The sequence below is a fragment of the Penaeus chinensis genome, chromosome 35, assembly GCF_019202785.1.
Source record: "Penaeus chinensis breed Huanghai No. 1 chromosome 35, ASM1920278v2, whole genome shotgun sequence".
Lineage (NCBI taxonomy): Eukaryota > Metazoa > Arthropoda > Malacostraca > Decapoda > Penaeidae > Penaeus > Penaeus chinensis.
In genome coordinates, this window is record NC_061853.1 from 3935430 (window position 1) to 3958343 (window position 22914).

At 44.6% G+C, this 22914-nt stretch overlaps 1 protein-coding gene across 4 annotated transcripts in view; it reads right to left on the minus strand.

Annotated features, from left to right (window-relative positions):
• The window catches only part of LOC125044003 (T-box transcription factor TBX3-like), a 213484-nt gene that overhangs the window by 111549 nt on the left and 79021 nt on the right, over positions 1-22914 (minus strand). For all 4 annotated transcript variants that reach the window (XM_047640414.1, XM_047640413.1, XM_047640416.1 and 1 more), the window contains one exon: positions 12053-12070. In XM_047640414.1, the coding sequence (XP_047496370.1) occupies positions 12053-12070 (18 nt within the window). The remainder of the gene's footprint in view (positions 1-12052; positions 12071-22914) is intronic.

Here is a 22914-nt window from a genome sequence, read left to right on the forward strand (position 1 = left end):
GAGGGCAGGGGGCAAGGGAGAAGGAAAGGGAGAGGGGGGGAAGGGGGGCATGACCCGTCTCCTCCTCCTCCTCCGTCTCCTCCTCAACCTCTTCCTCGTACTTCTCCTTCTCCTCCTCCTCCTCCTTCCTTCTTCTCCTCCATCCTTCACGCCCTCCTCCCTTCCTCCACCATCTACTAAGGCCGTCACAATCCTCAACCACCTTCGGTCTTCTCCACCTCCGCCCCTTCGCTCCACCTCCGCCCCTTCGCTCCACCTCCGCCCCTTCGCTCCACCTCCGCCCCTTCGCTCCACCTCCGCCCCTTCGCTCCACCTCCACCTCCCGCAGTCATCAATCGATTCCAGTTTTATCTCTTCCACTTTATTCCCCCATCTCGTACTTCATCATCGAGTGCCGTTATCCGCTTCACCCTAATTACCAACAATCCTTTATTATTAAGACGAAGACGAGGACGAACACCCCCCCCCCAAAAAAAAAAAAACGTCGACAATTAATTCAAGATCGTGTAATGCAAACGAACAAGTCCGCCGTGCCCTTATGTAACGATTTTCCCAAGGCTATTATTTCTTTATTTATTTTTCAATCTTCTCTTTCTCCTCCCCCCCTTTTTTTTTTCTCTCTCTCTCTCTCTCTCTCTCTCTCTCTCTCTCTCTCTCTCTCTCTCTCTCTCTCTCTCTCTCTCTCTCTCTCTCTTTTTTTTTTTTTTTTCTTTTCTTCGGAGGTGCAGAAGAGGTAAAGAAAAGGATCGAGTGTTATTCTTCTACGAATTTTCTCCTCTTCGAAGATTTTTAAAGCGGGTTTATCTTCGTTTCTGATTTCCTTTGAATCGCAAGACGTGAGTGTTAGTTTTGGGGAATAAAACTGGAAAACAAAAGAATTCGAGTGCATACCCACAAGCGTGTGTATGTATATATGTGCGTGTATATATATATACATATATATATATATATATATATATATATATATATATATGTGTGTGTGTGTGTGTGTGTGCGTGTGTGTGTGTGAGTGTGTACATGTATATATGTGTATGCACAAACCCACAGACACACAGACACACACACACACACACACACACACACACACACACACACACACACACACACACACACACACACACACACACACACACATAAATATATATGTATATATGCACACATACGTACATATATAAAAAAAAAAAATAAACAAATAAATAAATATCTATCTACACACATACATATACGCATTTATATGTATAATATGCTTTCGTTTTACGCGCCAGTGAATCTAAAATCAAAATACTCGAGAAAAAAAAAAAAAAAAAAGAAAGTCACTGTAGCAACAACGCATCTCCCACAGTGAAATTGGCAGCTTTAATCAGCAAGCAATCACCTGTCTGACGTCACGATTAATTTGACAGGGGTGATTAATCCGATATGTCTCTGGGGTGCTGGGGCGAGGAGGGGGCCAGGGAGGGGGCGAGGGAGGGAGAAGGGGAGAGGGGGAGAGGGGGCATGGGGAGGAGAGGAGAGGGGAGGGAAGAGAGAGCAAGGGGGAGGGGGCCAGGGAGGGAGAAGGGGAGAGGGGGAGAGGGGGCATGGGGAGGAGAGGAGAGGGAAGGGAAGAGAGAGCAAGGGGCAGGGTGCAAGGGGAGGGGAGGGGAGGGAAGAATGAGAGGGGAGGGGGAGGGGAGGGAGAGGGCCAGGCAAGGGGGAGATGGAGAGGATGGGCGGGGGGGGGGGAGGGAGAGGGCTAGGCAAAGGGGGAGAGGGAGAGGATGGGTGGGCGGGGGGGGGGGGGGGAGGTACACAGGATAGGGCGCTAGGGAACGTAATGTGATTGGCTGGCGGAGATTACAGCAGTAAACCTACAGATATTGTGACTGGCCGAAATAAGTTGAGTTTCAGGATATTTGATCATTATATTCCTTGGTGGGGATCAGTCTCTCTCTTTTCTTATTATGATCTTCGTGGAGGAGAAGGCGGGATGAAGGACCTCGTAGGAGATGATTAATTTAATCCCTCGGTCGAGGTTGCATGCATCTTAATTAAAGAGTCCATAACAATATATATATATATATAGATAGATAAATAGATAGATACACATATATATACATATATATATCGAGAGAGAGAGAGAGAGAGGGAGATAGATAGATAGATAGATAGAGAGAGAGAGAGAGAGAGAGAGAGAGAGAGAGAGAGAGAGAGAGAGAGAGAGAGAGAGAGAGAGAGAGAGAGAGTGAGAGAGAGAGAGAGAGAGAGGAGAGAGAGAGAGAGAGAGAGGGAGAGAGAGAGAGAGAGGAGAGAGAGAGAGAGAGAGAGAGAGAGAGAGAGAGAGAGAGAGAGAGAGAGAGAGAGACATAAACATGAACAGAGAAATATAGATATAAACAGATAAACAAAACAACATATACAATGCAAATGAAGTAAACAAGACCACTGCAAATAAAAACAGCCCCCCAAAATCATAATAATGATAAACAAATAAATTACCTAGCGACAGCAGCCAGAACGCAAATTTATCTATGATAATGTGAACGTTGTACATCATTTTCTGTGCCGTGTATGACAAACCTTTACTCATCCGCAAAGGATATGAACTTCCGAGAAGATACACAATGACAGGCGGTGTTGGCGACCTCCTGTTTTGAGGAAATGTTTGTGGGAATGAGGAATATAAATTCTGATACTAAATAAATGAATTTGTGCGTGGACAATATGTGAGTGTGTGTGTGTGCATATATATATATATATATATATATATATATATATATATATATATATATATATAAACATAAATAAATATATATATTTTTTGTGTGTGTACATATTCACATATATGCACACAACACACATATACACACAAACGCGCGTGTGTGAATGTATGTGCATATACATTATGGTGTAAGAGAGAGTTATTACTACATTAGCAATAAAATAACAATAATAGTAGGATCGCCGGTAATAATTATGACAATAAACCCAAAGAGCAGTAACAACGCTTATACAAAAATGATGATAATAAGAACGATCATCTTTCATCTAAATCAATTTTATTACCTATCAAGATTAACCAAAACAACAACAGCCTCTTTCCACACCTCCCTGCCCCCCCCCCTCCCCCCTTCCTTCCCTCCCTCACCTCCCCGGCTCCTACCGCTTCCTGCTTCCTTCCCTCCCCCTTCCTGCCCCCCTCCATGCCTTTCTCTTTCCCTCCTCATTTCCCTGGCCCCCTATTCCTTCTTCCCCCCTTCACTCCTCCCTCCTTCCCTCCCAAATGCCCTCAATCTCTTCCTTCTTTCCTCCCTTATCTCCTAAGCCCCCACCCCCATTCCTCCTGACCCCCCCCCCCTCTCAACTCCCTGACCCTCCATCAATTCTTTCTTACCTCCATCTCCTTCCCTCCTTCCCCTTCTAGCCCCCACCCCTTCCTCCTCCTATCCCTCATCCCCAAGCCTTCCTTCCTCCTCTTCCCCCTCCCCCACCCCTTCCTCTCTCACCTCCCACATCTCCCCCCCCCCACCCGTCCATCTTCCTCTTCCCCCTCCCCCTCATCCCTCCCCACCCCTCCCCCCAGAACCCAAGAACACTGGCGCGCTCCCCCCAAGGCGAGAAACTATACCCTACAGAGGTTTCAACCCATCGCCAGTTCTCGTAAATTTTCAATGAAGCCGGCTAGATTACAAGCCCTGACAGCCTATACATAGGTCGTAATGCACCACCGCCACTAGGCTTCCCGCTGACAACTTCACCTTCATTTGCATATTAATGTAGTGAGGCAGGCGCGCTGGAGGAGGAGGAGGAGGATGGGGGGGGGGGGAGAGGGTGGAGGAGGAGGAGGAGGAGGGGGAGGAGGAGGAGGATGGGGGGAGGGGGAGGAGGAGAAGGTGGAGAAAGAGGAGGAGGAAGAACAAGAAAAATAAGACGAAGAAGAATTGGCTGTCGGAAAAGGACGTGAGGAGATGATGATAAAGTGTGCATGGGAGGGAGGATGAGGAAAAACAGAACGAGAGGAATGGATTCTGATACATAAGAAGGTAGAGAGAGAAGATACAAACAAGAGACGAGGAGACAAGAAAAAAACGAGAAAGACCAAAACAAAAAAAGAAAGAATGATAAAACCTTTTCACAAATACACACACCCCCTACACTTTCCACAAAGACAGAATTTGCTGCAAAAGCAAGCACCAGAACACACCACCAAAGAGGGGAAAAAAAATGTGCCGAGAGAAGGCGTCTCAGCACCTGCTCGAAGGGTGGAGGGCGAGCAAAAACAACAGGGGCGTGGGGGCGGGCTCGCAGTAGACAAGGACACCGCGTGAGGACGGACAACATAGGGACGACAGAGCTGGCAACGAGATAAAAGATTCAGACGTCAGGGCGGTTGCACTCGGGAGGGACAGAGCCAAGGGGACGCCGTGCTGGGAGCGTCGGGGGAAAGGGGGCGCCGAGAATGAGAAGACGAACAAGAAGAAGGAGGAGAATAACGATATTGATGATTATAGTAGTAGTAGTAGTAGTAGTAGTAGAAGTAGTAATAGTAGTAGTAGTAGAAGTAGTAGTAGTAGTAGTAGTAGTAGTAGTAGTAGTAGTAGTAGAAGTAGTAATAGTAGTAGTAGTAGTAGTAGTAGTAGTAGTAGTAGTAGTAGTAGTAGTAGTAGTAGTAGTAGTAGTAGTAGTAGTAGTAGTAGTAGTAGTAGTAGTAGTAATAATAATAATAATAATAATAAGACAAAGAGGAAGAAGGAGGAGGATAAGGAGAGGAAGAAGAAAAAGAAGACAAAGAAGAAGAAGGAGGAGGATAAGGAGAAGAAGAAGAAAAGAAGAAAAAGTAAAGAGAAAAATATTAAAAAATAATAGAAGGAAGAGAACAGACCCAGAAAGGAGAAGGAAGTGGGGAAACGAACGAACGAGAGAGAAGCAAGACGAAGGGAGATGCCCCACGGATGCCCCACGAGGCCAACCCACGGCCGGAGCAAGAGTAGGCAAATTGGAGATACAACGCCTGTAGACTCCAACGGCGCGGGGGAGATGAGGGTCCCGCCCCTCTCTCTCACCGCCGTAATGGAACCACCCATGATCGTAACTTTTACCCATCATTACTCCTCCCCAACAGTCGGAACAGTAATGCATTTTCATGATTCACGACAAGAACACCGGGTGATATCTTCTCCCTCTCTCTCCCTCCCTCCCTCCCTCCTCCGCACCTTTCTTCAACTTCGCTCTCCCTTTCTTTACTGCACCTCGCCACCCGCCTTTCCTTCTTCACCCCCCCCCCCCCACCCTTCTTCACTCCACCCCTCCCTTCTTCACTCCATCTACCCCCCACCCCCTTTGCCTCAATTTTAATTAGATAAAAAAGCAAGGCAGAGAGAAACAGATACCAGTCAATTTCTTTTTTTTCTTTTTTTTTTAGAAATTGGTAAATATGCGTATAATTCGTTTGTAGATGTGAGTGAAGGAGTGAGAGTTAGACGGAGAGAGAGAGAGGGAGAGAGAGAGAGAGAGAGAGAGAGAGAGAGAGAGAGAGAGAGAGAGAGAGAGAGAGAGAGAGAGAGAGAGAGAGAGAGAGAGAGAGAGAGAGAGAGAGAGAGAGAGAGAGAGAGAGAGAGAGAGAGCAACTAAGAAAAAGGTCAAGCAGACAAACTGACAGATAACCACAGACAGATACAGACATACACACACGCACACCTACAAATAGGAACACCAGAATCCGACAACAGACAGACAGATACGCACACTCTTACATGCGCACACAGATGCACACATGCATAAGCAAACACCTACGCAGCTGCTACCGGTCTGAGAATATATTTTTCATGCAAATGGTTTCTTGTACCGATTCCACTGAAATATTTATCATTTACACGGGTAATTTTTCTTTGTTTTTGGAGAAGCCTTATGTGAACTTTATCCGTTGCTTGCTTGAGAGAGAGAGAGAGAGAGGGAGGAGAGAGAGAGAGAGAGAGAGAGAGAGAGAGAGAGAGAGAGAGAGAGAGAGAGAGAGAGAGAGAGAGAGAGAGAGAGAGAAGAGAGAGAGATAGAGAGAGAGAGAGAGAGATAATATAGAGACGAGACAACATTAATGCTACACGAATGACCGACAATTCAGCTGAATAAATTGATCAGTTTGATGTCAACATAAAAAAAAAGAAAAAAAAAAGATTTTGCCAATTCATGTGAAGCGATGATCATATTTTCTTTACATGGATCCCGATGGATTTCTGCTTATCACGGAACCTTGATAATCAAATTACTGCTATTATGTTACACAGAGCGAGGAACACCACTATTAACTTGTCACTTTGCATGTAATCACAGATATTACTCGTTGCTAATCGTTCAAAACCGAAGATAAGGATGACCTAATGGCTGTTCAGTTGGCTATGTGTATTTCAAAGACTCAGATTTTTGCAAAATTCTCAGATAGATTGATGTGTCTTGTCTGGTTGTGTGTGTGTTTTTAAAAGTATTTTTGCTTCGAAACGTTTCAATAACAGACAAAAAGATTCGACTCGTGTTATAGAAAAGGAAATATAGTGATTCGGCAACGACGGTGATACAAAACAATTAATGAAATATTAATAATAAAGATAAAACTAAGAAAAGCAATAGTGATGAATATCAGGAAAAGTGATGGTGATTCGATAGTGATTCGTAAAGAATTCCGTGTTCGATAAGCTTGTCCCTTCACTGCCCCGTGTATGAGGCCATGAGACTCGCACAAGACGCAGCTTCATGTCCCATCTCCCACACGCCGATATACCTCCGCCCTCACGAATGCTCCGCCGTGCTTTGCAAGCGAAATCACCGTGGCTCTTGCGATAAACTCCTCTTCCTCGACCGCATATGTACACAACAGCACCTCCTCCCCCCCTCCTCCTCCTCCTCCTCCTGCTCCCTCCCCCTTCCCCTCCCCTTCCCTCCCCCACTCCCTCCCAAATAAGCCCATGTGCCTAATCGTTCTTCGAAAAACTCGACATTAGGCGCGCATTCCCTAATTTGCGCGCGGCGAGTGTTGTGTGTGCGAGTGTTAGGTGTGTCCTGGGGAGGAAGCGGGCGACCAATCAGCGCCCGGCACGGCTCGGCCCCACCTTGCCAATTAGTCATGCATCCAGCCGGCGTTGCCACAGTTCGGCGTAATTTTGGCCCGATTTCGGACCCGATTTCATTATTGGGCCGCCGCCGCTCGCCGTGCTCTCCGGTTCCTCCGATAGAGTGATTGCTGGAGTTGGAGAAAGAGGAGGAGGAGGAGGAGGAGGAGGAGGAGGAGGAGGAGGAGGAGGAGGAGGAGGAGGAGGAGGAGGAGGAGGAGGAGGTCGGTTCGGACCCGACCCGCGCTCGCGCTGACCAGACGCCGTCGGAACGTGCGTCGGGCAGGAGCTTTCATCAGCAGCGGCCGCACGGGAGGAGGAACCGTACCTTGGGCGCTGATCACGGGGAATGCATCAGAATAGGGGAGACACGGCATTCCGCGGATACCGAGACCCGATGACGCCCACATTGCAAGGCGTCGCGCCCACCTCCACACGCCCGGCCGCCCGTGCTGACGCCCATGAGGACAGACCTTGGGCAAACACTCCGCGCCACCGGAGTCGACGCGGGCGAGGCGGCCGCCGCTGCCCTTAACGAGTCCCGCCTCGGATCAACCCTTGAGTGGACGCTCAGAGTCCGCGCAAGGGGGAAGCGCCCACTCAACTTACGATGATGAAGCCTCGACAAAGCCAATTATTTGTTGAACGAGGGAGGTCTCGGCTGGACACAAACACGGGCGAGGCGAGGAGGGCGAAAGGGAAAAAGTGTCTGCTTTCGTATTCCCCGACGAATCCTCGAGCCTCGCCAGGGATTAGTGCTTGCATAAAACGCGCACACATGCAAAGTCACACTCGCCACTTGTGCACACATAGCACACGCACGCACGCACACGCACGCACACACACACACACACACACACACACACACACACACACACACACACATCCCCCCCCCCACACACACACACGCGCGAATAAAAACATCGCGGGGTCAGCACGTCCAGGTCAAAGGTGACGAGCCCTCTGGCGGCGAAAGAGGTAATAAGGCATGCTAATTACTCCCCTTTCGAACCCACTACGGCAAGAACGGATGGAGACTTGAACAATATTCCGGTTGTCGAGGCTGATTTTTTTTTTTTTTTTTTTAATTGAGCCGCTATGTATTATTCATTTCTCAAACCAATTGATTCCTGAGGTTCATTTGCAAATCAAATGCGACAGCTTGTATCGGGATCCGCGGAAGAGAGGAGCCGACCTGGTCTTGTGGGCACGGGTCGGTCGCTCGGGCTGTCGGGTCGGGCTGTCGGGTGTCGGTCTTAGTTCGGGCTCGTCTTATCTTGTCGGATCTTTGGCTCTCGCTGTCTCCCTTTGGATCTGTTGTCTTTTGTCGGTTTTTTTTTCTCTCTCTCTCATTCTCTGTTTGTCTCTTTCTCATTCTCTCTCTGTCTCTGTCTCTGTCTCTGTCTCTGTCTCTGTCTCTGTCTCTGTCTCTGTCTCTCTCTCTCTCTCTCTCTCTCTCTCTCTCTCTCTCTCTCTCTCTCTCTCTCTCTCTCTCTTCTCTCTCTCTCTCTCTCTGTCCTTCCTTCCTTCGCATTATCTTTGCATTTGTGTGTGGCTGATATATGCTTAACTTGTCAGCGTATTTGTATATGTATATATGCATGAGAGTTAGTACAGAAACACACTAGCATAAATGAAGAAAACGTACAGATGTGTGTGTGTGTGTGTGTGTGTGTGTGTGTGTGTGTGTGTGTGTGTGTGTGTGTGTGTGTGTGTGTGTGTGTGTGTGTGTGTGTGTGTGTGTGTTTGTCTATGTGAGTGTGAGTGTGAGTGTGAGTGTGAGTGTGAGTGTGAGTGTGTGTAAATTGTGTGTCTGACTGTGAGTGTGCGTGTGCATATGCGTGTGAGCGTGCGTCCGTGCATATATGTATATACGTGTACAATAAATTTACATACACATACATAATTAATGAAATATTTACTCCACGTCCAATCCCCCATCACCCCCCCCCCCATCACCCCCCCCCCGTGTCTCATCGCAAAGGTAAGCCCGTGACTCAATGATGCGTTTTTTGTACTTTACTGACAGCTGTGTGTTTTATGGTCGACTTTGGCTGGCGAAGGTTTTCAACGCCAAGTGTGCTTCCACGCTATCGCCGACGCTTGCATTAGTAATGTTTATGTTACTCTTTTTCTTTCTTGTTTTGGGCCCTTTTTTTTTTTTTTTGGTTTTTGTTTGACTCTTCTTCGCGTTTTGGAAATGGTGTTATAGTTGCATGTATATGTTATGTGTATATGGAGTATTTAAGGTTTTGTTTTCTAATATTGGTATTTAATTAAGTAGAAAATCGGGAATTGAAACATAAGACTAAAATCATAAACAAAAAAATATACCAATAAATATGAAGACAATTTCGGTACAAGGGAAGGGAGGAGGAAGGGAGGAGGGGAAGAGGAAGGGAGGAGGAAGGGAGGAGGAAGGGAGGAGGAGGGGAAGAGGAAGGGAGGAGGAAGGGAGGAGGAAGGGAGGGGGTAGAAGAAGGGGTGAGAACGGAGAGAGAGAGGGAGGGAGGGGGGGTCTAGGCGTAGCGTGAAACGGGGTGCGAACGAACGCGGCGCCGAGACAGTGTCATACCACGAAGCGCCTTAGGGCTCATCAACACACGTCAGGCAAAGGAGATAATGAACCTTACAAAACCCTCGAGCGTGTGTCGAACCTCCAACGGCGGCGGAGCATGGTGCGCGCGAGCCGTTTGCTGAAGTATTTTAATTAAAGTCCGCTCGGTGACACATGGCACTGGGAGTGTGCCAATGTGCTATGTCATGACAGCACGCCACTCACGCGAGTAACGACATGAGAGTTACTGCTATGCCATGAATTACTGGAGAACGAGAGTAGATAAATCAACTCCGTGTCCGAATTGTTAAAATAACGGACATGCCATTTAAATCATTCCTAATACTCTCCCTTTTTTTCTAAATGTCATACGATACTTGATAAAGCACACGAACGATAATTAAAGACCTGATCGCTCAAAAAAAAAGTCAAAATTATTTTCAGCGAGACGTTTTAATCAAAGTGTAAGTGATTTTAGCCTTCGAATGGCACCGACTGGGAATCAGGGGGCCATTTTAGTGCCGCCGCTTGGCTCTTTGAGGTTCCCGCATTTTAGGTATGTCATATGCATATATATATATATAAATATATATATATATATATATATATATATATATATATATACACACATGTGTATATGTATATATATACATACATACATATATACATACATACATACATACATACATACATACATACATACATACATACACACACACACACACACACACACACACACACACACACACACACACACACACACACACACACACACACAACCACACACACACACACACACACACATACACACGCACACACACACACACACATATTTATATATTATATATATATTATATATATATAAATCTATATATGTATGTATATGTATATATGTATGTATATGTATACATGTATGTATGTGTGTATGTGTGTATATATATATACATATATATATTTTTATACAGACATACACACATAAATGCATATATGCATATATATATATATATATATATATATATATATATATGAACACACATACACATACATATATATATATATATATATATATATATATATATATATATATATGAACACACACACACATACATATATATATATAGATATATATATATATATATATATATATATATATATATATACATGCTGTATATTACAGACAGTCTATACACACAAACACGTGTACAAACAGAAATAAGCACTCAAGCTATGAACACCACTAGAAGCTAAAAAGAAAAAAAAAAAAAAACATGCTCCTAATATTCCTTACCCTAACAACCATTGACGAAGATAACGACGACGGAAAAAAAAATACTATTAAACCGAATTAAACGAGTCACACCTGAACAAACGCCAATACCAGCGAAGAAAACGAGAATACCAGGAGAGTAGGGAGAGGAGAGAGAGAGGGGGGGGGGGGGGCAGGGGTGAACATAGCCTGTTACCGTACCCACACAAAAAAAAACACAACGATCGTTATCTCTAGAATATATATATGTCTTTTTATCCTCTTCTCTTTTTTTTATTACAGGAAGGAGGGAGGGAGAAAGAAAGAGAGAGAAAAAAAATTACGTCACCTACTGTTGTTGAACTGTATAAAACGTTCATGTTTACTTCGACCCCCTATTGTGTTGTGGGGGCTACCTGCTGTGACCGAGGAATGTGAGTGTTTTGCTGGTGTAGGCGGTTGTTAGGGGAACTGGTGTTTGTTTCTGGTGTTGTGGGGGTTGGTGTTGAGTGGGGGGAGGTTAGTGGGAATAGGGCTTGGGGGTACCGGTGTTGCTGGTGTGGATGCTGGTGTTGATAGTATCTCTGTCGGTGGTGTTACTGGTGTTCCTGATATTACTACTGCTTGTATTAGTACTGGTGTTGGTAGATGTAAAAAAAAAAAAAAAAAAAAAGTGTGTTTGGATGTATACATAACATATGCATGGGTGTTGATGGTGTAAAACGTGGATGATTCATGGAAATTATCTCTTTTAAGAAACATACTCAACTCATTGTGTGGTTGGATATCACATGTAAATAAAATCATCATAACTTATATAAGAAAAAAAAATAAGAAGAAAAGCCACAGTAATAGTATTAATAATAATAATAATAATGATGATAATAATAATAATAATAATAATAATAATAATAATAACAATAACAACAATGATAAAAAGAACAACATTCAAAATAAGAACCATAATAATAACAATAACAGAAGAAACAGTCCGAGAACACTTCCTCCTCCGCTAAGCATCATTTTTCAGAACACTTAAGGAACAAGAACGGACTTCACTTCCGAAAAGACTTCACTTCCAAAGACTTCGACCTCAGGGCATGTGTAGCTGACCTGACATCATTCGGGAAGGCCCCTTAGGAGTTGACCCTGTGCCAGTGGGTGACTTACCTTTGCTTCCGCCCCTCCCTGTGAATAAGAGACAAGAGTAAATCATGGGTATATATTGGCTGATCTGATAGTATTGGGAGGTCAAAGGAATTTTTTGTTTCCCTTTTCAAAGACTCTCCGATTTCTGTTTTTATTTTGGAGGGGGGTCAAAAAAATTATCTGGATGGGGGGGGGGGGTGATAATATGTATGTCTAATTTATTTATTAGGCATTTTTCATGGGGCAAATAGGGGGGCAAAACACATTTCGAAATGGGAATGATTATATAAATACATTTTTAAAAACATTTGTTAGCATCATCATTATTATCTAATTTTTTTTTCAGGGAATATTACTGTCACCCTTCACCAGGCACCTGAAACTGGTGACGTTACCGACCAACATGTTACAGAAATCATCAGAACAATGGCATTAAGATTAGAGATGTAACTAAGCTACGAGAATACAGCAAACAGGGGAAAAAACATATTCGAGTCAGACTCCACTGGGCCGAGAGCAGGTCGACAAGAACTCGGGAAGAGAGGTTGGAGGTGGAAGGCCAAATGAATGAACATAAACAAAAGACTTTTGATGACGATGAGAATGATGGAGGCCTACGGAACACATCCTCCCCTCTACCCCCCCCAATCCCACCCTACCCCCTCACGTGAGACCTCCCTCCATAGGCCTATAGAAAAGCATCGACTCTGACGTCTGGATGATGATAAAAAAAATCCTCTATTCTATTATTTTTCCCCCCTTTTCTTTCTCTCCGTTCCGATTATCCGTTATAAATGTCCCATTCATCTGTTTACAACCCGACAAAGAAGATCACCAGAGGCGTGAAGATTAATTCATCAATACATCGCAGCGCGTTCGTCTTGACTTAATATAGGCCTATCTGTATAATTATCAGACATTGCCGGCTCTGACTGAGGCTCCGTCTCTCAAAGGGTAAAAACCCGTTCCCACTAATGGGTAATCACTTGAGAGAGGCCTAAAACAAAGGCCTTTCTGCTCTTGCTCTCACACTGACTGGCACATGTAAGGCCTATTTGATATTTAATTAGAGGGGCTAAGGTAGCCCACTCCCCCTTGGCTGTAGGCTGTGGAGGGTGGGGGTGGGTGGGGAGGTGTGCCTGAGTGTGGGGGGAGAGGAGGGGGGGAGACATGAAGTTAGTTTTCCCACAATTATCGAGTTAACAAGGGATGACAGTTGTTTGTTTTCAGTTTTGGTCTGCAGTGTGCGCGGTGCTAGATCGCGTGGACTTTACTTTCAAATATTAGTTGTCAGTTTATTTCATCGCTTGCCTTTGAAAATTCGTTGATGTTCGCCAATAAAGATTTTTTTTTTTTATGCATTGTGACAAGGACATTTTTTTTTTTTTTTTTTTTTTTAGAAATGACATTATAAAACGATTTTTTTTTTCATCCATTTTCCTTTTTCTTAATGATTTTTGCCCAAAAGACTCCACGACCGGAAATCCAGTACTGACAATAACATGTAAATACTCCACAATAAATGAGAGAGAAAAAGACAGAAAAATATACACATGCAAAAAACTATACTAAAAAACAGTAAAAATATACACATGCAAAAAACTATACTAAAAAACAGTAAAAATATACATACATACATACACACATACCAAACACCTATACAAACACACAAACACAGACTGAAACAGACACACACACACACACACACACACACACACACACACACACACACCAAAACACACACACCAAAACACACACTAACACACACACATACTCGAATTAAAACAAAAACATATTAAGACCCCACCTACCACCCTCCCTCCCTCCCTCCCGCACCCCCCCACACCCTACCCCCCCACAAACACGTCACCGCCTGTCACTCGTCTTTCGTCTCGCTCGGCCTATCACTCCAGGATATCATGACATGAGACCATTCTGTTGATACAGTTGTTCAGCGACACCTAATCCCGCCCACGAGAGACAGTTCCCAAGCAAGGCCGCCCGGGATCGACAGGAGGGAGGGAGGGAGGGAGGGAGAGAGAGAGAGAGAGAGAGAGAGAGAGAGAGAGAGAGAGAGAGAGAGAGAGAGAGAGAGAGAGAGAGAGAGAGAGAGAGAGAGAGAGAGAGAGAGAGAAGGTGAAAGAAAGTGAAAGAAAGTGAAAGAGAGAGAGAGAGAGGGAGAGAGAGGAGAGAGAGAGAGAGAGAGAGAGAGAGAGAGAGAGAGAGAGAGAGAGAGAGAGAGAGAGAGAGAGAGAGAGAGAGAGAGAGAGAGCGAGAAAGAGAGAAAGAGAAAGAGAAAGAGAAAGAGAGAGACAGAGAAAGAGAGAGAGAGAGACAGAGAAAGAGAAAGAGAAAGAGAAAGAGCAAGAGAAAAGAGAAAAGAGAAAAGAGAAAGAGAAAGCGAGAGACAGAGACAGAGAGAATGAATTCGAAGGCCTTTGTGAACTGCAGGAGAGCCTTTGCCCGCTTCCCCGGCGGCCTTCCTTCATCCTTCGCGCTCGCCCAAGCCTTCGTCTTTTGTGATCAGGCTCATCCTCACCTCCCATAGGCCTCGGTTTGGAAGCCTTTGCCGAGGCCGACGGGAGATCGAGGTGCTTGAGGTGGGGGGCAAGGGAGGGAAGGGGAGGGGAGGGAAGGGGAAGGGAGGGAAGGGAAGGGAACGGAGGGAAGGGAAGGGGAAGGGAACGGAGGGAAGGGAAAGGGAAAGGAAGGGAAAGGGAAAGGGAAAGAGAAAGGGAAAGGAGGTTGGGAAGAGAGAGAAAGAGAGAGAGAGAGAGAAAGGAGAAAAAAAAGAGAAAAAAAAAAGAGAAAAATATCATGGAAGTATATGTATAAATATTCGTTTTCATACGTGTTCACAGACATAATCACAAACACACCCATCCATCACCCGCCCCCGCCCCCCACCTTCTCCTCCTCTCCCCCACTTCCCCTCCTTTCCCCCCCCCCCCCTTCGTCCCTCCGCTCGGAAGATGGCCGCCTTGCCCTCCGCGACAGTTGGAACCCAGCCTATCCCTCCCGGATTTAGGCCTACGACGACCCCGTTACAAGGACCCGAGATTGCCTCCATTGTTCCCCCCCCCCCCCCCCCCCCCGAATCTCTCTCACGGGAGAGCGTGATCGCTGCCGGGTGCGGTGAGTGCGTGCGCGCGTGCTTTTGTTTGTTGGAGTCGAATTGGAGTGGGAGTGGGGGGTGAGAGAGAGAGTGAGTGTGTGTGTGTGGAGTGGAGTGGAGTGTCTGTGTGTATGTGTGCGTGTGTGTATGACTGTCTTTTTAAGTTGTCATTTTGGGGAAGAATTCGGAATGTATGTATTTCAACACATATATACGTATATATGTAAATACAGACATACCTACTTACACACATGTAAACATACATATATGTATTTATGGGCATGTACACAAACACACACACACACACACACACACACACACACACACACACACACACACACACACACACACACAGCCACCAACATACACTCACCCATTTAGCATTGCGAAAACGACCACATATCTAAAACGAACGTCAGATTGTGTGTTGAAGCCGTTATATATTTCCAAAACGTCCCAAGGTTAAACCAACACAATTACCCTAAGGATAAAAACGTTGCCGAACATCCTGCTTACGTGTGTTTGCATCTACTCCACTTTGTGTGCGTGTCCATAACCCCTGTGCGTGCGTGTGTGCGTGCGTTTGTCCACGTGCGTTCCATGAGCAAGCGTGATTTTGTGACGCGGCGTCATGTGTGTGTTCGCGGAATGAAATTTGAGCGGGAAAAGGTTAGCTCTATCGGGATTCGTATCCTTTCTAATCGTATCTCTGGACAAGTAAATAAATAGAGTTCTTGTGCATAATGAAGGATAAAGTGGTGACATCTCCTGGGTTCCCCGTGTAAGGTATGCATACGTACATAGATACATACATCACACACACACACACACACACACACACACACACACACACACACACACACACACACACACACACACACACACACACACACACACACACACACACACGCACACACACACACACACACACACACACACACACCCGGTACACACACAAAGCCAATTGAGCTGTCCTGCACTATACACCTGCCTAGCCATCAATCTACGTTTAATTGACGACCGGTAGATGGCGCCCATGAAACACCACGCGAGGTTCCCTTTCCTGCGGGATCCATCATGCTTCCGGGGAGGGCATTGACAGTTGGCCAATTTTCAGAAACGAGATGGAGAGATAAGGAGGGAGAGGAAGAGGGAGGAAGAGGGAGGAAGAGAAGGTGACGGAGAGGAAGAGGGAGGGAGAGAAGGTGAGGGAGAGAGGGAGAGGGAGAGGGAGAGGAAGAGGAAGAGGGAGGGAGAGAAGGTGAGGGAGAGAGGGAGGGAGGGGAAGAGAAGGAGGAGGAGGGAGGAAGAGGGAGGGAAGGAAGGTTTGGGAGAGGGAGGAAGGAGAGAGGGAGGAAGGGAAGGTGAGGGAGAGGAGGAAGGAAGGAGGGAGTGAGGGAGAAAGGAGGAGAGGGAAAAGGACGGAGAGAGAGAGAGAGAGAGAGAGAGAGAGAGAGAGAGAGAGAGAGAGAGAGAGAGAGAGAGAGAGAGAGAGAGAGAGAGAGAGACAGGGACAGAGAGAGAGAGAGACAGATCCAGAGAGACAGACAAACAAACAGACAAAATCAAGAATCAGAGACACCCTAACACAAACACACCACACACAAACTACCCAACATTACTATCCGCTCCTTACTATCCACACCCTCCCCTCTCCCCCCCCTCTCCCCTCTCTCCCCACACCGAACGTCAAGAAATCGACGCTGGAAGCATTCTCTACAATCTGGATAATCCACCTCGGAGCAGGGGATAATCTGATAGCGGGGAAATAGATAAATATATCCCTGAGTGAGTGTTGCCTGATATTACCAGTAGCATCCACAGAAGCTGCTACTAGCTTTGTGACAGGTGGTGATAGGTCGGTGACAGCTGATGGCCGTTCGTGACAGGCGGCGCACCTCTTGTGGGCGTATTTTGTTTTAATGTTTTATCTATTCTTAAAATCAGATAACAGAATTTCATAAATAAGTTGGATTCTTCAGAATATCTGCCATTCCGATCTCCGCTGATTTTTTTTTTTTTTTTAAATAGGGAAGGCTGGGGAGCGAACGTAAATAAAATTCTCATGTAACACAGGAAAAAAAAAAAAAAAACGCAATTCAAATCGCTGAGAAGGAATATAAAAGACGATGGAAATAACCAAAGAACAAATAACAAACGAAAGAAGAAGAAGAAGAAGAAGAAGAAGAAGAAGAGGAAGAAGAAGAAGAAGAGGAGGAATAATAAGAAGAGGAATAATAATAATATAATAATAATAATAAGAAGAAGAACAAGAACAAGAACAAAAAGAAAAAGAAGAACACGATGAAGAAGAAGAAGAAAAGGAAGGAGGAAATTAAGAAGAAGAAGACGAAAAATAAGAAAAAGAAGAAGAAAAAGAAAAAGAAATATAATAATAATAATGATAATGATAATAATAATAATAATAATAATAATAATAATAATAATAATAATAAATAAATAATAACAACAACAACAATAATAAACAAACAAATAAACAAATCATAACAAGTAGAAGAACACGAGGAGGAAAAAAAGGAAAAAAGATGCAGCCTGGGTGACCAGAGGACGAGCTCGCGGAAGAGCCGAGAGCGGAGAAGATCCCTTATGCTAATGGCGGGGAGACAGACCAGTACGCAAGCCTCCTGATCCCTTTTTGACAAGAGCTCCTTTGTAACTGATACTCGGCGTCCAAGAATGGGATGACGCCCCGACCAGTTGCCCTTCTGAGGAGGCTCTCGGGGCTTGGAAAAGGAGGGGGAGGGGGGGGGATAGGAGGAGGGGAGGAGGAGGGAGGGAGGGGAGGGGCAGGAGGGAGGGAGGGGAGGGGCAGGAGGGAGGGAGGGGAGAGGAGGAGGGAGGGGAGGGGCAGGAGGGAAGGAGGGGGACACGATGGAAGTAGAGAGACAAGGAAGGAAGGAGGGAAGTGAGGAGAGGACAGGAGGGATAGGAGAGAGGTAAGGGAGGGAGGGAGGGGGGGGGGTAAAGAGGGAAGAGGGAGGGGCAGGTGGGAGGGCGTTGAGCGAGGCTAATGGAAAAAAAATGCTGGAGTAGGTGTGTTAAATAGGAGAGGCCTATCGACGGCGAGGGTCCACCGCATTGTCTAGCCCCATCGGCGGTGGAGCCTTGGGGATCACACGCGTCTTTATTCTCATTAGTGTAATTTCCTGCCCCCTTTTTAAAAATATTCTTCTCTCTCTTCCTTCTCTTCTTTTTCCTCCTCCCTCCCCCCTTCCTTTATTTCCATTTATCTTTCTTACCATTCTCTTTCTCTCTCTCTCCTTTTTCTTTAGCTCTCTGTTTCTCGTCTTTTGTGGAGAAGAACATCAAATGTCGGTAATAATATGGGCGTCTATGGGGGAGTGGGGGGGGGGGAGGATATTGAGAAGGGAGGGGAGGGGTCAGAGATGGAGTAGGGGGTGGGGGTGGAGAAGAGGGGGGGGGTTAAGAGGATTGAGAATAGGGAAAGCGCCAGAACGGTGGAGAATTCCGAGCAAAAACACCGGTAAACAAAGAGAAAAACCGTCGTTGTTAAGACTTTTGTACCGAACAAATAAAAATTTTAACCTCCCCCCCAAAAAAAAAATGATCAGGTAGAAAATAAAATAACACTTTTGATATAAAATAAAACACGATAAAAAAAAAAAAATACCATTCCCGCTAAACCTATAACAAAAAAAAAAAAAAAAAAACACGAGGTGAATCTTCAGACATATATATTTTATTTTCTCCCCCTTACACCCTCCCCCCCCCCTTAGCAGCGTCTTATATCGCCTACGATACAAAGATTGTGTCAGAGAGAGGAGCTTTGCCACGTCCCTCGGGGGTCTCTCCGAAGGGCAGGACGAAGGGCCCGACGCCGTAAAAAAGAGGCAGTGACACTCGGAAAGGAACAGAGCTGTGATTAACCGCTGCTGGTCGTAAGTGCAAGCCGATGTTGTTGTTTTTTTGGGGGGGGTCTTTTAAAAGGCCTTCATTTCTTCTTCTTCATTTTCTTCATCTTCTTATTTTTCTTTTTCTTCTTTGATTTTTTCTTTCATTTTTTCTTTTTCCTTTTTTTCTTCGTCTTAGTCTTCGTCTTCTTCTTCTTCTTCTTCTTCTTCTTCTTCTTCTTCTTCTTCTTCTTCTTCTTCTTCTTCTTCTTCTTCTTCTTCTTCTTCTTCTTCTTCTTCGTCTTCTTCTTCTTCTTCTTGTCCTTCTTCGTCTTCTTCTTCTCTCTTTCTTTTTTTCTTTTTTGTGTATACCTTCGCCTCTGATTTGCTTCATTTTTTATTGGTCCGTATAAAAGGGCGGGTGAATAGTGCGTTGTCGAGCTTTTATACTTAAGAATTGGTGTTCTTTTTATAAGACTCTTAACATTTGTGAAGAAAAAAAAACGATAATAATGATAATATCAATAACAAGACTAACAATAACGATAATATCAACAGTGATGAAAAGTTCAACTCAGAGTAACAGGAAATGTACTTCAGGAATGTTTTTCATTTACATTTACTTGATTTATGAAGATATTGTTCTCGGGAATTCGTAACATACACATTAAGTGTTGATAAAACGAAGTCCAATTCGGGTTTAGGATCGCTATCTCAAGTTAAACACGAAAACGGCAATAAAATCCCTGCGAGTGTCGGGGGGACAACGGGCATAAATCAAAAACAATTGCATATTTACAGTGCCGAGAAATGTAGCACGGAAAGAGATCGTCCTCGAGCTACAGATACATATCATCTCTCGCCGCTGTATTTATGCCATGATCTATGCCAGCCCGAGAGGATCATTCGTTCCCTCGCCAATTGCCCGCGTCCTTTGCCTTCCAGTCCGTTTGTTGACGTCGGTTTCGGAGCCAAGTCGGCGGCGCGGACGATCTCACCGCCAAAGCGCCTTCCGATCATTCTTTACCCTTAATTACGGGTCATATCTTCCGGAAGTTTATCTCATACATCAAGCCGGCACATCATGAAGCATTATGTGTGTGAATACCTGAATGATTCAAGGCTGCATGACAAGCATTACAGCCGCGCGGGGGCCCCGTAATTCGTGAACTGTAAATCTTCCCGCTAATAAGAGCGCTTTTCTGCCACTGTGGATAGCGATCGCACCCGCTCTGCATGATTGCTTAAAGACTGATTATACAGGAATCGACGTCCATCACGGCTGATAAATGGTAATACTTGTGTCCGCCAGGGTGTAATAGCAGACTGTCGGCCCCCCATCAGCGTTAACTATGCACGTGTTCCGCACATTTTCCACGGCTTGCTCGTAATTCACGGTACTTGGGTTTTCGCTGCTCCTCGGGTGCTCTCTTGCCGTCTTTTCTTCTTACTTTTACTGAATACATCTGTTCCAGTACCAGTATCTAGCTATACACATACATATACATATAGATGTGCATATACATGTACGTCTATATATTCATGTAAACACGTACACGCACGCACGCACATCCACATACATATACATATAGATGTGCATATACATGTACATCTATATATTCATGTAAACACGTACACGCACGCACGCACACCCACATACATATACATATAGATGAGCATATACATGTACATCTATATATTCATGTAAACACAGACACACACGCACGCACGCACACCCACATACATACACACGCATATATACACATAATACAAGACCTTGAATATCCATTTCTATCACCATGACGATCGGATGTCATCCTAAAAAAGATGTCCATTTAATCCCACACCACTCTCTCCCCTCTCTCTCCCCTCCTCCCTCCTCCCCCCACCTGCTCTTCGTTCTTTCCCTTCCTCTCTATTTATCCCCTCCTATTTCTCCCTCCCCCTCCACCTCCCCCTCTCCCATCTTCCCCTCTTATCCCCCCCCCCCCCACCGTTCCTACCTTTGCTTACCTTCCTCTACCCCCCCCCCCCCTTCCCTCCTCCCTTTCTCCTTCCTTCCTATTTGACCCTCTTATTACCCATCCTCCTTCCTCCCTTCCTACCATTTCCTCCCCCCCCCCTCTCTCTCCTCGTCCCCTCTTATTCCCCCCTCCTCCCCTCCCCTCCCCTTCCTCCTCCCTCCTCCCCTCCTGCCCTTCTCCCTCCCTTCCCCCCCCCCCTCTCTCTCTCTCTCTCTGTCCCTTCTATTTGCCCCCCGTAGGTTAAGCCTGGTATAAGATGACAAATAATATATGTTGATCCCCGCATGCTGATTGTTAACCGCGTACCATCCGCTGTGTGTTTGTGTGTGAGGATCTACGTCTGTCTGTATCGATTTAATAATTTTCTTTTTTACTCCGGCTTCTGTGCCGATTATATAGATATATGTATCATTAATTGAATCTGATATTCCTGTGCGGATGTCGCCATGAATATAATTATTTCTGTTATCAAATACTTTTTTATTTGTTTTAGCTTTGACTCCTGTCGGTTAGAACTTGCAATTGAAAGAGAGAGAGAGAGAGAGAAAGAGAGAGAGAGAGAGAGAGAGAGAGAGAGAGAGAGAGAGAGAGAGAGAGAGAGAGAGAGAGAGAGAGAGAGAGAGAGAGAGAGAGAGAGAGAGAGAGAGAGAGAGAGAGAGAGAGAGAGAGAGAGAGAGAGAGAGAGGGAGAAAGAGAGAGATAGAGAAGATTAAGTATTGTAAATATGTTTTTGTTTAGAACTGTTCAGTGCAATTATTGTTATAATCTTTATCATTATCATTATTATTCTCCTTAATATTACTATTATCACCATTATTATCATTATCGTTAAAAGTATTATGATTTACTATTATTATCATTATCATTGTTATTATCAACATTACTACAATCATCATCACCATCATCATCACTATTATTAGCATCCTTAACATGATTATCAGTGTTATCATTCCATTTTACCCTTATTATCATCATCTTCATCATCACCATCTGACCACTATCACATCTCACTATCAATTGAATAATATCATCATCATCATTATCATCATCACCACTTTCTGTAGCAAAAATTAGCACGATCATTAACTACGTTACCCTCAACATCCACTCTATCATTATCTTAATTACCCTTATCGTAAATTCTTTATTGCATTTTACTTTATCAATACAACCGTTAAGAAGAAGCAGATAATAACGAAAAAAAAGGGAATAACAATTACACTAGAGTAATGTGGAGGTAATGATACAGTTCAGCAAACGGCCATGGAAGGGAGGCCACAAAAAGCGAGCGTATTATTCAAAACAATTAATGCAAACAGTAATCAAAGCACGGGGTAAAAACACGGCACATTTCCTGTGTTGTCTCGAGACCATCGACCACCGCCGCCTAGCCTCTAAGCATGTTTTTTTTAATTTTCAGTTTTATTCTTCTGTGTTCTCTTTTTTATCTTTATATTTTTGTGTTTTATTTTTTGTATATCTCTTTTTTTTTATTTCTATCTCTTTCTCTGTTTTTTTTCTCGTTCCGTATCTCTGTCTCTCTCTCTATATATAAGATATATACACACGCGCGCGCAGATGTATACACTTATATAAATATATACACATATACAATACAATAAACACACACGCATTTACGGGCATGTACACAAACAAACAAACAAACAAACACACACACACACACACACACGCACACACACACACACACACTCACTCACTCACTCACACACACACACACACACACACACACACACACACACACATATATATATATACATACATACATAAACACACACACACACAAACACACACATACATACATACATACATACATAAACACACACACACACACACACACACACACACACACAC